The sequence below is a fragment of the Schistocerca cancellata genome, chromosome 4 (genome assembly GCF_023864275.1).
Source record: "Schistocerca cancellata isolate TAMUIC-IGC-003103 chromosome 4, iqSchCanc2.1, whole genome shotgun sequence".
NCBI lineage: Eukaryota > Metazoa > Arthropoda > Insecta > Orthoptera > Acrididae > Schistocerca > Schistocerca cancellata.
In genome coordinates, this window is record NC_064629.1 from 661,013,839 (window position 1) to 661,030,824 (window position 16,986).

The window sequence follows — 16,986 nt, forward strand, 5'->3', positions numbered from 1 at the left end:
AGAAAATCTGTGTCGATGACGTGATTGCACAATTGCGTGCGGATTCTCGTCAGCCCACAAATGTTGATTGTGAAAATTTACGATTTGATCACGTTGGAATGAGGCCTCATCCGTAAAGAGAACATTTGCACTGAAATGAGGATTGACACATTTTTGGATGAACCATTCGCAGAAGTGTACCCGTGGAGGCCAATCAGCTGCTGATAGTGCCTGCAAACGCTGTACATGGTACGGAAACAACTGGTTCTCCCGTAGCACTCTCCATACAGTGACGTGGTCAACGTTACCTTGTACAGCAGCAACTTTTCTGATGCTGACATTAGGGTTATCGTCAGCTGCACGGAGAATTGCCTCGTCCATTGCAGGTGTCCTCGTCGTTCTAGGTCTTCCCCAGTCGCGAGTCATAGGGTGGAATGTTCCGTGCTCCCTAAGACGCCGATCAATTGCTTCGAACGTCTTCCTGTCGGGACACCTTCGTTCTGGAAATCTGTCTCGATACAAACGTACCGCGCCACGGCTATTGCCCCGTGCTAATCCATACATCAAATGGGCATCTGCCAACTCCGCATTTGTAAACACTGCACTGACTGCAAAACCACGTTCGTGATGAACACTAACCTGTTGATGCTACGTACTGATGTGCTTGATGCTAGTACTGTAGAGCAATGAGTCGCATGTCAACACAAGCACCGAAGTCAAAATTACCTTCCTTCAATTGGGCCAACTGGCGGTGAATCGAGGAAGAACAATACATACTGACGAAACTAAAACGAACTCTAACATGGAAATTAAGCGTTTCCGCACACATGTCCATATAACATCTTTTCTTTATTTGTGTGTGAGGAATGTTTCCTGAAAGTTTGGCCGTACCTTTTTGTAACACCCTGTCGATGTTCATTCTTTCCGCGCGCTATACGAGATTGGAATAATAGAGAATTGTGAAGGTGGTTCGATGAACCCTCTGCTAGGCACTTAAATGTGATTTGCAGAGTATCCTTGTAGATGTAGATCTAGCAAGTTGTAGCTTACGTTATTGTAATCATTACGAAGAGAGCATCAACCCTTTGACAAAATGGCGGCGCTGAGCAGGGAGGCGGACAGTGGGGTGCGCTGGGTGAGTGGCGCCGAGATACAAAAGGGGCGGCGGTTGCTGCGTGCGCGCAGTGGTGGCGGTCCGCGCGCTGCTGCCGGGTGAGTCGCACGCCGCAATTGAGCGCTTCCGTTAGCACGCGTCAAATCTGTTTCCCCCACGCTGGCCCGTCAGCGCGAGTGCGCTGCCAGTCGCACGGCGTCGCCCTGCTGCCCGCGGCCAGTAGCGAGTACCCCGCTGGACTCCTCCATGTCCGACGAACGCAGCGCGCCAGCCGAGCCCGGCCCGCGCCCGCCGCGCCACAAGAGCCCGGCGCGCCGGGCCTGCGGCGGAATGCTCTCGCACGCTTCCGGATACCACCAGGTTTGACTCCACTTCCGCGCATTTGCTGCAAACCTTAGGGCGGCCGCCGCGACACCGCCGTTCCTCCACGCGAGTCGTGCGTCAGTATTGCTGTACAGTGAAGATAGTGGCACAGCAATACGAAGAACGCGTTCGTGTGCAAATAACTATGTTATGGGCCGAGTATGCCTGTTTGTCCGTATTTACCGAGGATATCAGCTCCGCGAGAGCTCGTGGCGACGTCTATTGGCCGCTCTGTGGCGCCTACGTGCTAATATGACAGTTAAATTAGCCACACACACGCCAAGAATATTAAGTGACAACGGCAGAGGGAGAAATCCATTTATCACATTCTAGCTTAGACTCCGCTGCTTCGCTCGCGTAGACTGTGTGGTTTGGGCAGATATTTTTCGTTTTTCAATAATCGAATTTTTATGTTGCTCACAAATTGCAACACCTTCTAAAATTTCACTCCAATTAAGGCCGTAGAAGAATAGTCTTTGCCCAATTTACTTCTGACCAAAAAGCGATTATGGTAGCAGGAATTCAAGGTTTTCGTTAATCGTCACTTTTGCCTTCTTATGGCGATATTTCTATAGGAACTTTCATCTCCTAACAGGTATTTCTTTATATCTAACCGAGAACTGAAATACAAATTTTCATAGATTTAGTTCTATTAACTTTTAATGTAACGAAATATTTTCTTAAAAATGTTCACCCCTTATTTCATCTCCTTAGGGGCTGAATTTCCAAAAAACAGTGAGGCACGTATTTCATTTCTATTTATAACAGAGAGACTAACTACAATTTTTCATAGATTTAGGTTTGAAAGTGTTTTCATAATGAAATAATCTCATAAAAATTATCATCCCCTAGTTCACTCTATTAGGGCCTGAGTTTCCAAAAACAATGGAAAAATCATTTTTTATTTCTAACCGAAAAGTCAGATAACAGTTTTTCTAGGTGTAGCTTTAAAATGCTTAGTTGTTCTTTAATTGTGGTTTATTTAAAAAAATTACCCACTATTTTACACACTTAATGATTAAGGTTCCAATAATTCTGAAACACGTATTTCTTTATTTCTGAGCGAGAAATCAAATACCAATTTTCGTAGGTCTAGTTTAAAAATTGCCATAATAGCGACGTTTCTCAAAAAACAGTCATCCCCTATTTCTCCCTCTTAGGGGTGGAATTTCGAAAAATTCCTTCTTAAACGACGCCTTAGAGTACAAGATTAACACCCTCTCCAAATTTTAAGTTTCTGTCCTTAGTGGTTTGGGCTGGTCAGTCATGAGTCAGTCAGTCACGACATTTCCTTTATTATATACAGATTACGGGCGCCACCCTTTAAGGGGTTTTCACCGTACTGCCTAGTTTTCAGGGGGAAAATCAGCTGTTAGCAATTTTGAAATAAAAGTAACAGAACGTGTTAGGACTATGTGCAATATGATTGGGAAGCATTTTTTCTTTTTTCTTCTTTTTTTTTTTTGCACTGGAATGAATAAAGCAGATAAAACTGTGCGTATTGTAAAATGTTTGAAGTATACCTTGGAAGTAATTCTATTTCCTTAAAGCATGTTTTACACATTGCAAATGGGCACAGGAGATTTATTTACATATTTTGTTCTCCTACTGTGTATTACTAGAAACTTTCTCCACAATGCCATACTGCCGGCTAAGATTATTGCCTCTACATTAGTAACAAAGCTCTCTTAAAAACTACGTACACCCCTCAGTAAAACCAGTCGAACAAGCAGGATAACTCCTAAGAAAAATAACCTTCGTCTGAAACAAGTCTGAGTTAAGGCACAGTGTCTCTTTAGAGTACGTTTACCTAACGCGGTTTGCTGTGACGTTTTCATGCATGCTTTAAACTTAGAACACTAAAGGAGGGGAATCTTTACATTGGTACTAAACCAACCGTAAATTTTACTACTCCATATTTTATTGAAAGGGAGTCATAATTTATAGTTTACGCACTTGTTAGTTATAGCTCGAAGGTCTTCAGTGATATGTCACATGTAAAATAAGTACAAAATGTCTTGTTTTACGCCCTATACTGACAATACAAGACTGGCCGGAATTGCGAATTGGTACCATGCGCAATTTTACATTTTAAGAGGGTTTAGTAATCTAATGCTAATCTTGAAACCATTCAAATGCACCAGTGTGCTCAATCTTAGGTTTCCAGCTTCCACTACTAAGCTCAAAACAGGCTAGTCTTTCACAACAGGTGTTTCGCTACGTTTACTTTGTGCCATAATCCTATGGAGTGTATCGTGAAATTTTGTTCTGTTCCGTGTTTCTAAACAGTGCTTTGTTGCCCATATGTATGCAGCTAATAGAGTCAACTTTTAGTGTCTTGAATAGAGTTGTACTCTACCAAAACTACGGCTCCTTAGTTTTGTTGTAGTACACAAATGACGTAGTAAATGGTAGTATTATCGGTAGTAGTGGTAGGGAAAGAAACGTGTCAGAGAAGAAATGGCAACCGAAGGCTTCTCTTTATTTTTGTTTGTTTGTTTTGTACATAATTAGAACCGGACATCGTTCAGTGTCAGTCAATTGTGAATTTTATATCCATACAGAATATAAATAGTATTTTATAAGTAAAAACATTAGCTGTTCCCGTAACTTCTGCTCTTCTATGTAAACAAAACAATTACATTTGACGCAAGTACAGTTTACATGCACAAATACAAAAACAAATCTGTATGATTATTGGTGTTATTTTGTTCCCAATAGATCGTTCTTCAGCATGATCAAAGGCAAGAATTTTCTGTTGTAATTAATAGGTGCAAACGTTGTTTAGAAGTAACAGAAGCATGTTTTATATAAGCTCAACGAAGTATTGAAGCGATGCTTCATATTTTTTCGTTTGCATTTTTTAAAATGTTAACATTTACTGAGGAAATTGCGTTTTCTAGCGCTGTATATAAATCTATAATTATTTTATTTTTATTTTTACTACAATATCCCAATGTTTCACGCTGGGAATCAACAGTTTTCGAATAAAACCTGAATTAAACAACGAAAATTTCAATTTTGCTATAGATACTGTTTATTTATAAGTAACAGAGAGGAAGATAACTATGTAGAATAGAAATGTTTCGTAGGTGACACGATCCTTTATAGAACCACACTCAGTTTCTAGACGGTTCACATCTTCTGGTTTCTAGGGGACTATTGTAAGACACTGAAAGCATATCAAACAATGAAATCGAAATGAGATGAAGCACGATAGGTATGCAACACACTTAATGTACAGGTAACGCGGTTATGATCTTAACCAACCGAAGTTACTAGGAAAGCTACCGCAGTCTACGCCTACTTCCTTTTATAACTCTAATCTTGAGTAGTGTTGACTATGTTGCTCGGATATTGGTTCAAAATTAAGGTGCATAGCATCTATTAGTGCTTAAATTTGTGAAACAGAACTTTACTAGACTCTAGTTTCCACTTATGTGAAAGTAAGACATTATATTAAAAATATGTGATCGTACAATGCTAAATGGTTCAAATGGCTCTGAGCACTATGGGACTCAACTGCTGTGGTCATAAGTCCCCTAGAACTTAGAACTACTTAAACCTAACTAACCTAAGGACAGCACACAACACCCAGCCATCACGAGGCAGAGAAAATCCCTGACCCCGCTGGGAATCGAACCCGGGAACCCGGGCGTGGGAAGCGAGAACGCTACCGCACGACCACGAGATGCGGGCGTACTATGCTATCTAGGTATCACAGAGTTCATCACTGTTAAAGACGCCACCTTTTTTAATACATCTTTATAATCTGACATTCCTCAAGAATGAGCTTCAGTCAGTAAAACTTCGACGTAACTGTCTGATAATTACGCAAAAGACTGTGTTTTTTCCGAATAGAAAAAAGAATAAACAAAGAGAAATATCGCCGAAATGCTCTCAACAACTTCTCTCGTAAGACTTCCAGCTGTTGCTAGATTCTTATGTATTACCAGAATGTGCAATAAATCAACCCACATTATTATAAATATTAGCGTCCAGTATAATCGTTTCCTCTAAGAATATGCTAGATTTGGCGAATAAAATATAGAACTGTAAAGTAAATAATAGTCAGTGTGCTGAGATGGCGGAACAGATTCGTACATCTGTAATAATCCCGTGCACAACAGTTTTCAACGAAGTGTGTGCTACATGTTGCCTCTAAATAAATCTACAGTATGTAGATAGTAGTTAAGTACTGATAATAAATGTGCCCGTTTAGTGTACAACAGAATGTTTCTGATAAGTGGACTTTTTACTTACTTAGTTTCTACCTGTTTTATGCATATAGTCTTCTGTGTCTGTAGCTTCTAGGAGCAACACAGCTTTGAAGGAGTGCTATTCAACACCTTTTCAGTGGACAGAGGTTTCACTGCATTCTTATGTGTGTATACACCTAGGCTGACATCGTCTTGTCACATGTATGCGTGCACATTCGATAAAAACGCACAAAATTAATTTTCAGTTTCGAAAGGCAAGAAAAATCTGGACCATGGAATCAGCTGCCCCCATATACCTACTATAATTTATTGGTAAAGAAATGTTTCCGAAATTCTGGAGTCTGTATTTTAATATCTGTATCATTTACGAGCGAAATATTTGCATTACTGCAGTCCACCATTTAACTGTGAGCCCAATGAATTCTCCAAAACAGGCAAGTTTTCTGCTCCGGATAGTAACCGAAATACAAGAAACAGGACATCGCCAAATAACACCTTCGAATAAAAAGTGCATAACTGGGTTACATGTGGAGTTTTAGGCTTTGTACGGATACAACTGCAGCAGTATATTTCGAAATGGTAATGTTCTTGATGTCTGACTGTAAGAGAAAAAATGGCACCTATAAGCTTAGTTTCGAATTCAACACTTTCAGACGAGGGATGTATATCCTGGTGGTTAGTCGAAGTAGCTATTAGTCGTTCCCGTGTGCATTCTAGAGGTGGACTCGGCCGATAATTTGCACCGTTTTTAAGTAAGACTCTTCATCTTCCACGTATTTCTTGGAGATGGGATTTCAAACAAAGCAACGCAAAAAACGGATATAGGAACAATAAGTCTACACCGTTTTTGCCAATGTGAAAATTCTCTGTAGCTCTTATTCCAAGATCGGAAGAGAAATGAAGAGTTCTGTTGTGAACCACGAGCTACATTCTCCCATCATCACTTCACAATGGATTTCTTTTACATTTTATGGCCTGAGAAAATAAATCTTAGAAAATCTTTTCGTTCTACCAGCTGTTTCATCGTGTACGCATGAGTTCCCTGAAACAGACAGGAAAATCAGCTTCGAGAAAGAGGCTGACATCACTCATTACCCTCACAAGCTAGTCATAGGGAAAAAGTAGGATGATTATGTGCGAGCAGTGTTTAATAACAGTAAAAAGAATAAATTTTGTGAAAACTTGAATCCGTTTTTCCTTTCATATTTGAGTGATGGATAGCCCGCATAATAAATTAAGACTTCCTATTTACAGGTTGTTCCTCAACTTTGTTAAGTACATTAAAAATACTTGTGATTCAGTTATGTGAAATATACGACGAAATTCGGAGACAGTGACTGCGATTGAGTGGTTGGCAAGCAGTTAGAAAACAGTTTCACTTCCTCTCTCATGAGCACATAGTACTTACTTATTAACAAATTTAGAAGTTTACTTACTTCCGTCTAAAAGAGTTGTATTTTTTGCACACTTAATAGTTCTAGCAGCATCGTTTTAGCTTCATTCTAGTAAAAATTAAAGTTGTGAAGCAATTTTCTCCAAGCAGCACTCATGGTCTGTAGTCAATTCTCGGTGTATGAGCTACTCTAGTTATCCTTAGAGGTCGTTTCCTTGGAGTGTTAACCACATATCTTATCACCTGGCTTAACAGTAGAACATTGAAACTCATTCTGTTTTTTATAGGTAGAGTTATAAGATTATTAAACAAGAAAGGAATAAGCGGCTGAAATGAAAGAGTATATCAGGTACATTTAAGTTCTAGAGTCAAGATAGATATTGTTTAGCGATATTAGTATATCTCTAGCGTCAGTGTGCAGCCTAAAAACGAAAATTGTTCTGCATAATCGGAGTAGCGCTTGGGTCCATTTCAAAACCGCAAGCTGTGGTGAACAGGAGCTGAACCGACCTGGACGAATTGAATGTACTATATACGTTTTTAGGCGTTTGTCAGACAGAGCCTTGACTTTTATTCTATAGACTGTGTTTATTATCAGAATACTACAATTATCATCTCAGAAAATAAAATTTTCTCCTATCATTGGTAAATATTACAAAGTATTGTCTCCCTCTGATAGTAGTGAAAGGAAGACAATAGGAAATAAGGAGTGTGGATCAGAGAGATATACTCATAGAAAAACATATATGGTTCACTATTAACCATATAAGGAAGTATACTTTTAGTCCCAGGATAAAGTAAACGCAGTAGGAAATATTTGGTTACGTGTTATGAAAACGCGTTTACTGCAAAATGACTGCTGACAGCTCTTTCAAGATAAAGCTATTGCTCTTCTGATGAGGAGGCACTTCAGACTTCGATATTTCACTCGATGAGAACCTAATTACACATACATGTTTAGTTTTGGGAGCAGGTAAGATATTGAGCAAAGAAATGGTTATTGATGAGTAAAGGTTAAGGTATCTACCTTATTACATGGTGCATGAACTCCAGTTAATAACTGAGACCGATCTTTCTTACTTAAATTACTGAATTATTTACTAGTACAAAAAACAAGTAACGAGTTTCTTTGATACCTACAGCTGTTGTGGTATTCGGAATATGTTTCTCTGTATTAAGATTCTCAAAAATTTACAGTGCATTTCTGAAGACTATCGTGAAGCGAATTTTCTTTAAGTTCTTCTCTGACGTTAATAGATACACAAATGAGATGAATCCAACGAAGTAGCATAGAGGAAACTTGAAACTATGCTGGGTTCCTAGCGAGGACACTAAATGTTATTAGTCGGTAAAAACGCAAAAAACTCGTAAGTGACACTATATATTTCTAGTACAAGGAGAATAGAAATCTTAGATATTGTAACTGTGTTGCTTCACAAATACCGAATGACAGTACGGGAATGATTGCATTACACATTACTTTGTGTTAATCTAGTATGAGGTAGTCACGCACGTAAAATTGGGTAAAACAGAATAAAAAGTTTTCTAATAACATTACATGATCGTTAGATTGTTGCAGAAACAATTTCAGTGATTAAAATTACACATTGCTTCGTCCTTTCGTAGCTTCGTGATACTTGATACATAATTCATCCGCGAAGCATTCAATGATGATACTAATATAGCACCCCATTCTTGTATACCAACTTTTATTTATTTATATATTTTTTGTTTTTGGCCTATAGTCACTTTGTTCTGCTACCATTTTATTTATTTATACAGGTTCCCTTACCTCTATTGGTTCATTTAATTAAGATTTTAACTTTTTGTAGTATTTTATCAAATCTTGCTGTATTAAATTTGTCATCTTCAAACATATCCCGATTTTCGCAATTTCTCACCGTTTCAAACTTCCATCTTCCGAGCTTTATACAAACATACCTAAAGAACGAATCGTTCTTTCTTATTTCATTCGTTTTCTTCCTTTTTCTGAGGAACGCCCCAGACACATACACGATTTTTGCCCTCTCATTCCTTGAGAGATGGACTAGTGTAATGACACACGTTATAAATACAAAATTGGCGAGGGAAAACTTTTTCATGAAACATACATGAGTGTAGATTTCCAACATGCTGAAATTTGGGCACTAAGTTACTGTAGTAATAAAATAGATATTTTAACGTAGTACAAAAAGTACCACGTAAAATGTTATAAGTAGATTGAAGTGGGAAACCACAGAATAAAGAGAATCTCAACACACGAACGAATAGATTCTTGGTGAAGTGCGTATTAACTCGTTTATAATCACCCAATTTCAATAACAAAGGTTGCGTACAGGGCTGAAAGATAATACCAAATCTACGTATGCAGTGATAGAGGGAATGGCAAATATATGAATAAATTGATACACATAAAGACAAAGGCGAAGATAAGGACTTTAAACAATATTTCTTTCAGCTTTCCGAAGACTACTACTCGTACTTAAGTAGTTATTATCTAGTCCTTCAGGAGGTGTCAATGTACTCCGAGGCATCGACACCAAATAAACTTTCGCAGTTAATCTATCAGTACTTTATGCGATTCGTGTATACCGGATCAATCAACTCATCACAAATGGGATAACCTGAAAACAAACGTAACATAGGAATTACGACACTTTCAATAGTTTTTGGATAATATCAACTTATTACGGTGGCTTTTTGAATCAGTAAGATATTTAGCTTGTTCATGGCGTTCTTCCGTGCCTACACTCCGATTCTGTTACCAAATATATTTACTTCTGCTCCCATATCACTCTCATAATGTCAAAGTAAAGTGAGATAGTGTTTTCTCCACCAGGTTGTTCTTAAATGAGACACATAATGTGTACTGAAAAATAGTTCCAGGGACTTTTATAAACAGTAATACTATATATTTAGCGGCGAGACTTTCGTAAGAATAGTATCGCCTTAATTCCGACGTTACTCGTTTATGATCACTGAATCTTTGTTACAGTCTCAGAATGAATGAATAGACAACTGAAAATCCTCAAGCGTATTCGCAAGTCAAATTGATTTTCTCTTTCGACCCGACCTGGTATGATTCACATGTAATCAAAAATAGGCAAAGCAATATATTCTATATAGTAGATATACCAGCGTCATTCACGTTGTCTTGGATGGAAAACCATCCACAAAAAGGATCTCTACCAGGATCCGAGCTAGGGGTGAGAGGAGAGGTAATTTATATTAGTTTCGCGATAAATGGAGAAACAGTTTTTGATTTCGTGACAAAATATTCTGTTTATACTTGCTCCTAGTCAGTATTCATTACATATTCCACCTTTCTTCAAACTGATACAGAACTGATACGTCTCTCTGTTAGGCTAGTGAGTATTATACGTGTAAATTTGTTGAATGAACATTATATTTCTTCACTGTGGCTGTATCTTTGGTAAGACCTCTTCTTATTTATTGAACTAGTTTCAGCTTAAAAATTCAAGTTTGTGTATTTACCCAGTGCATGATAATGGCAACAATGATTCACAAATTATACTTTTCACGAATTTTTGACAGATAGTTGGTGCTTTTTAATCCGAAACTAGTTGTGTAGCTAAGAAGTGATCTTAACAAATATACAGTCTGATTGAAAAAAAAGCGCTATTATTCAAATAAAATTTAGGTTCAAACAAACAATAAGAAAGGAAACACTTATCGACGTTATTAAGTAAATGTTATAAGAGATGTGTTTTTCACATTTGCAAGTTGTGGTATTTTCGCACTCTGATAACAAATAAATTGAAATAACATTTCAGTCAATGCTTTTTTGGCGGAGTCTTTCTCAGTTATAAGCAATCGCAGAAGAGGAAAAAGGTAGATATTCAGAATTTGTCTCGATAAAATAATAAAAGTGAACAAAACTTTTGGAGACTATAAACAATGTTTAACGGTATTTTTTAGAATAATAAAAAAAGTTGCGACCAAAGGCCGTTTTACATTGTACAAGTTTATACATGAGGTCAGTTTGTCCTACACTGTGATTATGTCAAATTTCATTAAATACACATCTGGTGTTTAAAGTAAATATGATGAACGGAATTAAGTTTAGTATGATGATTTATTTCTCTGTCAGGCATATTTCCTTTAAAAACCTAATCATATGCACAGACAGTTTGTTCAAACCTCTGCCACTTTATTTCCCATAGTCTTTCGGACAATGCTAGTTACTGGGGTACAAAAATCAAACAATATAGGAATCATATGTTCTCAAATGAAAAGATATCAAGTAACGATACCACGATACACACACACACACACACACACACACACACACACACACACAATCTTTGTTACTTAGTTTTGATAATTTTGCTCTCCAATACAGTTGAATTGATATTTACTTTTCTGCCACACATGAAGTTCCAGGTTGGGGCTGAAATTTGTGATCTTCGAGCAGATAGGTTCTCAGATTTGTTTCTTGTACGTCACAAAATAATGAAGAAAAATGTCTTTTACTTGCTGAATGTAAACACACCAACAGAAACAGATTCTTAACATCACACTGTACGAAAGATGCGATTGGTTGACACTGCAAGTATCTCAAAAAATTGGGAATATCACAAAAGCGAATTTTAAATCGGATCAGACAGTTTCTGCTAGATTACTGACGACTCACCGATCCACACGATTTTGTAAAATATGGTTAAATATTCGACATTTTTCACTAATTACCCGAAATTTCACTCTTTATGAGTAGTAAATAGATACTTTAGAAGGACAGTGGAGAGTAATATTTCCTTTCTTTTAACACAAAGGGGCTGTGTTATATTTATTACTTCTTAATATTAAATTGAACATAGCTTGGCGTGAGGTCTACTCTAACTCAAGTTGCATAAAACCTCGACGTTTCACAGATTTTCGAGATGTGAGGTATACTTGTCATAATTTATTCAGTAATTGTCTTAACGTTCTTCACGTTTACATTACTTTTTTCAGCTTTGCTAATTTTCTAGAGATTGCTGTGTAGGGAGATTGTTGTTTCTGGAGGATAATGTACCTAGGAACACATGGTGTTTCGTGGTCAGTGATTAAATTTAGTGTTCATTTTTATAATCACATGAAGGGGTGTGCACTACAGACCGACATAAGCAGTTTCTGGCGTTTTCTGCTGTTTTTCTTCTTGTGAGACATGAGTTTGTGTTTTGTGCAGATTTTATAACATATAAAGAGTTCTGTATATTTAAGCACTGTACAATATATATATCTGTTTTGAGGATATTGTTAATTCTTCAGTTACATACCTTTATTGTGAGTAAAATTCTGTATATTTTTAAAAAGTGTGGACAGTTACGCTACACTTCCTCAATCTTGAAATGGTAGAAGGTCTTCTATCACGGAACTCGTGATATCTGCAAATGAACTGAGTTTCTTTAATGTCGTAACAGATTTCCCTGTCTTGAAAATGAAAAATTGTGTTAGCTGCCAGTAGCTTTTATCTCAATTTTTTTTAACTTGTTACTAGTTTTTGATAATACTCCTTAATTAAATTTCACTTACTAATTACTGGTGTATAGTAGAGAAATAATTTGTAAAGGCTCCAGAAGTTCCCAAACATGGATCACATCAGAGATCAGAGTACCATGTAAAAGAAAACAAGAAGTTTTGAGCTATCAAAAACAGGTAGCAGCCATGAATTTAATCACTACCTCAAAAAATACAAGTTAATTCTGAGTCATGTCATAAAGGAAGAAAAATTAAGAGAAAGCGACAAATTTATTATGGAGTCAACAAACAAAACTAGGACTATGTGGAATGCGGTACAGAGACTTACGGGGAAGGTGACAACACACAAAAATATTGCACTGACACAGGCTGGCAACGAGATCACTGATTCAAAATTAGTTGCTAACCACTACAATACTTGCTATATCATAATTGCTAGTGAGTTAGTGAAGGTACAAATGGGAAAAACATTAAACAAAATATTGGTGGAAATTTCTGAAATAGGTGTAAACAACACATCCATATTCCTTCGACAAGTCAGCGGGGAAGAACTGTTAGGCACCATTAAGTTATTAAAAAATAAATATTCATCCGAAGCTGATGATGTGCCAGACTATATTATAAAGATATCGGAGGAACAGATACTTACACCCTTGCTTGATATCTGTAATTCTTCACTGTCAAGTGGTATCTTCCCACATCTGCTAAAAACTACAAAAGTTATATCCATTTCCAAAAAGTGTGATCGGTGGCAGATGGTCAACTGTAGGTGTGTATCACTCCGGTCAGATTTTTCAAAAATCATTGAAAAATTAGTTCCGTCACAAGTAACCGACTTATCAACAAAAATAATAGTATCTCAGGATGTCAGCATGGCTTCAGGCCACAACGCAGTATGTAAACAGCCACTTTCGCCCTCATAAATCGTATTGTAAATGCCGTGCATAATCGCAGAAATGTTTGAGAGACTTTCCTAGATTTAACCAAAGCCTTTGATTTAGTAGCTCATGAAATTCTTCTAAGAAAGTCAGAGTGATATGGTGTAAAAGGGCTGCCGAGCGAATGGCTGAAATCCTGCTTAGAAAATCACTCTCAGATAACAGAGATCAAATATATGGAAGAAAATGAACTTCACGCCTATCACTCAAAACCTTCCATTAACCCATGGTGTACCACAAGGCTCAATTTGAGGTCTCTTTCTCTTCTTATTTCACATTATTTTCCACAGAAAACCAAAAAATTAATATTTTCACTGAAACAAAGTTTCTTGACATTTACTTACAAGACAATCGTAAATGGAATTCCTACATTACATCCTTAAATTCTAAGCTATCCAAAATGACCTATGCAATGAGAATTATATGGAACAACACAAGTGATGAAACTGTTAGTGTAGTGTATTATGCGCGCATACGTTCCCTGTTGAGATATGGCATCCTATTCCGGGGAAATTCCCCTTGCAGCATAACAACTGTCTGAAAACAAAAAAAGACTGTGAGGATAATGAAAAACGCAAACAGCGGAAAATCATGTAAACCATCCTTTATAGAACTTAAGATCCTATCTATACAATCGAGGGTGTCATGTATGTAAAAAGATGCATGATAAAAAAGGAAAACATGTTTATTGAAAATAAAACTGTACATGAATACCATACAAGATCAAGTAGCGATATACACAGAAATCATTGTTATACCACGCTGTGCAAGAAAGGTGTATATCACTCAGGATCACAATTGTTTAATAGTCTGCCAAGTCACTTAAAGGCAGTTAACAAAATACGTATCTTTAAATGTGTGTAAGTTTGTATCTTCTGGAAAACTGTTTTTATTCAGTATAACAGTATCTTTAAAACTGAATTTGTAAATACACTGCACATCTGACACCAAGAATCTTTCGCCTGGAAAATATGTACATACATGTAGTGTAAAATGAGAGTGTAAAAGTGCCAAATTGCATTAAGAGTATTGTATTGCAATGTATTATGCTGAACATATCGTACTTAACAAAAGAAAAATATGTGAAATGCTCATGTTAAGAATTTCTGTTATGAAATTTGTAACTCAATATCATCTAGTAAACTGTTTTTACTCAGTATCACAGTATCATGCAAACTAAATTTTGCAAATATACTGTACCTCTGACGCCAGGAAGCTCTCTTCTAGAAAATATGTATATACAAGTATTGTAAGAATAAGAGTGCAAAAGTGTCAAATTGCAGTAAGTGTTTTGTACCGTATTGCATTGTATTATATGTTAAACATATCCCACTTAACAAAAGGAAATTAAGTAAAATGCCCTTTAAAGAATTTTCTCTGTTGTCAAGTATGCTTGAGCAAACATTATAAAAATGACCCTAGCAAATAATATTCGACGTAATAATGTTTAAATTAATGAAAGTTTGTCCAAAATCTAGGACGTAAATAAAGTAAAAAATTAATAATATAAAACAGAGTATTAAAAACGGTATTGACAAGATTTTCTCGACTGCAGATCTTCCAAATTTGAATAGAATATCTATTCCTAGATACGAGCACTTGATCATGTTGTACCTTGGTAAAGAATTTCACATTTGGGCAAACCTAGCTTTTTTGTAGTAACTTCTGCAATTTAAAAAGGATTGCATCACACGTAAAGTCAATATAATCATTTAAAAATGGAATAAGAAAATATGTGAAACTTCTATTATATGGCTGGCTAGAGACGAAAATCTGAAGGGTGTTTCAAGGTAAAAAACTCGCCCCAATTAATTACCCCATCGCAAATATAATTTTCAGTGGTGTGGGATTCATATGATACGGAAGTTGGTGTAATAACCTTGTCATAAATTGTCGTGATCTGAGGAAAAGAATATCTGAATAACATATGCTATCAAATTCAGTTTGCATGGATGAGATAAAGTTAGCGTGAACAACAACACGTCCTTTGTACAGATACAATTACTAGTTTCATATTCTGTTTCTTGATATTTACAATTACTAACACTTCGTTAGTAAACAGTTATATTTGGAGACTCATCATCAATGAAGTTCGAGGTGGATGCAATGGGCCGTATGAATAAAGTGAAGCAAACGCTTTTCCTTCTAATTTCGAAGCATAAGCTTCTGAATTTATGAATAAAATGTGAAGCAAGAGCTCATGGGGACCAAACGGGGGAAGATTTTCCTTTGCCTTGAGCTCTGGTTTCGACATTAGATAAACTGAATGAATAAAGAAAGGCTCGGACTTGATTTGGATGCAATAGCATCATTCTAAAATTGAAGGCTACTCAGTACTTGACTGACGTTTGCAGAATGCAGATATGGCGCAACTGTTAGTAAGGGTACAGACCACGTCTATATTCACTAGGAGAGTATTATAAAACTCCATATCGTTTCAACGAAGGAAATGTCAAATAGATTGCGAATCATTTTCTGCCAGACACGGAAAGAAGAGGTGGAGCACTGTCGTCATAGCTGTGGATGAATATCTTCGTCCTTTATTGCAACTGGTCAAGGATTCCAGTCCGCCACAGCAAAAGAAATGGGGATTCATCAAACTACAGTGAGTAAAACACAGAGAATAGCTTCTAAGAGGATAAAGGAAAAACTGACTTGTGGATAAAATTTCTGTGATCAGCACATAGGGTGATTGTGGCAAAAAACGAGGTACTAGAAAAATTTGGAATTCCAAGTGATATAGGCATACTTGATTACGCCCGTGTGAATTCCGAAATCTATGCAGTATGGCGATGAATATATGAATGGCAATGTTTATGCTAGTACAAATGTGCAGGCTGCGTGCACTTAATGGGACAACTCACTGTCATTGAGGCTAGCTAGCCCCCGTCAGCACATGACATAGAATATGGAGAAGTTCAAGTGTAGGGAAGTGCTAATTGAATGTAAAAACACTGTTGTTTTGGGTGATGAAGGCTGATGATCGCCCTATCGCAGTCCCACAGAGGAGAGTCACAAATCATTCAACAAGCTTTTAAAAAATGATAAAGTCGAGACAGAGCGTTGTAAAAACAGCTGAAGAGGCGGTTTCCTATTTTGCAGTTTGTGTCTAGAGTTTCATTGTGAAATGTTCCAGTAATTATAATTTGCTGCTTTATACTGCATAACGATGCAAAATATCTACAGGATAAAGATTTTGAAGATACTGCAAAGGATTTTCACGACAATGGCGATAATGAAGAGGAGCCTGTAACTGAGAGGGATATTTTTATGATAGGACATGAAAAAAGACTAAAGACTGCAGCACTAATACCATGGTAATGCCGGATTTGGAATTATTTTATTTACGAAAACATACAAAACTGCTCATCCTCTACAACAAGCTATTTTTAACACAATGCTATTCTCATTTTCCTCCTCTTCAGCAATGTTTTCATAATTCATCTTTGCATTAAGGACATTCATTACCATAGCTTCTTTTGCTACTTGCATCCTTGT

At 36.9% G+C, this 16,986-nt stretch overlaps 1 protein-coding gene across 1 annotated transcript in view; it reads left to right on the forward strand.

Annotated features, from left to right (window-relative positions):
• The first annotated feature begins 1,298 nt into the window (after positions 1-1,298).
• LOC126183836 (ETS-related transcription factor Elf-1-like) overlaps positions 1,299-16,986 on the forward strand; it is a 164,979-nt gene continuing 149,291 nt past the window's right edge. Inside the window, exon 1 of the mRNA XM_049926097.1 lies at positions 1,299-1,453. Within this exon, the coding sequence (XP_049782054.1) occupies positions 1,340-1,453 (114 nt within the window). The 5' untranslated portion in view covers positions 1,299-1,339. The remainder of the gene's footprint in view (positions 1,454-16,986) is intronic.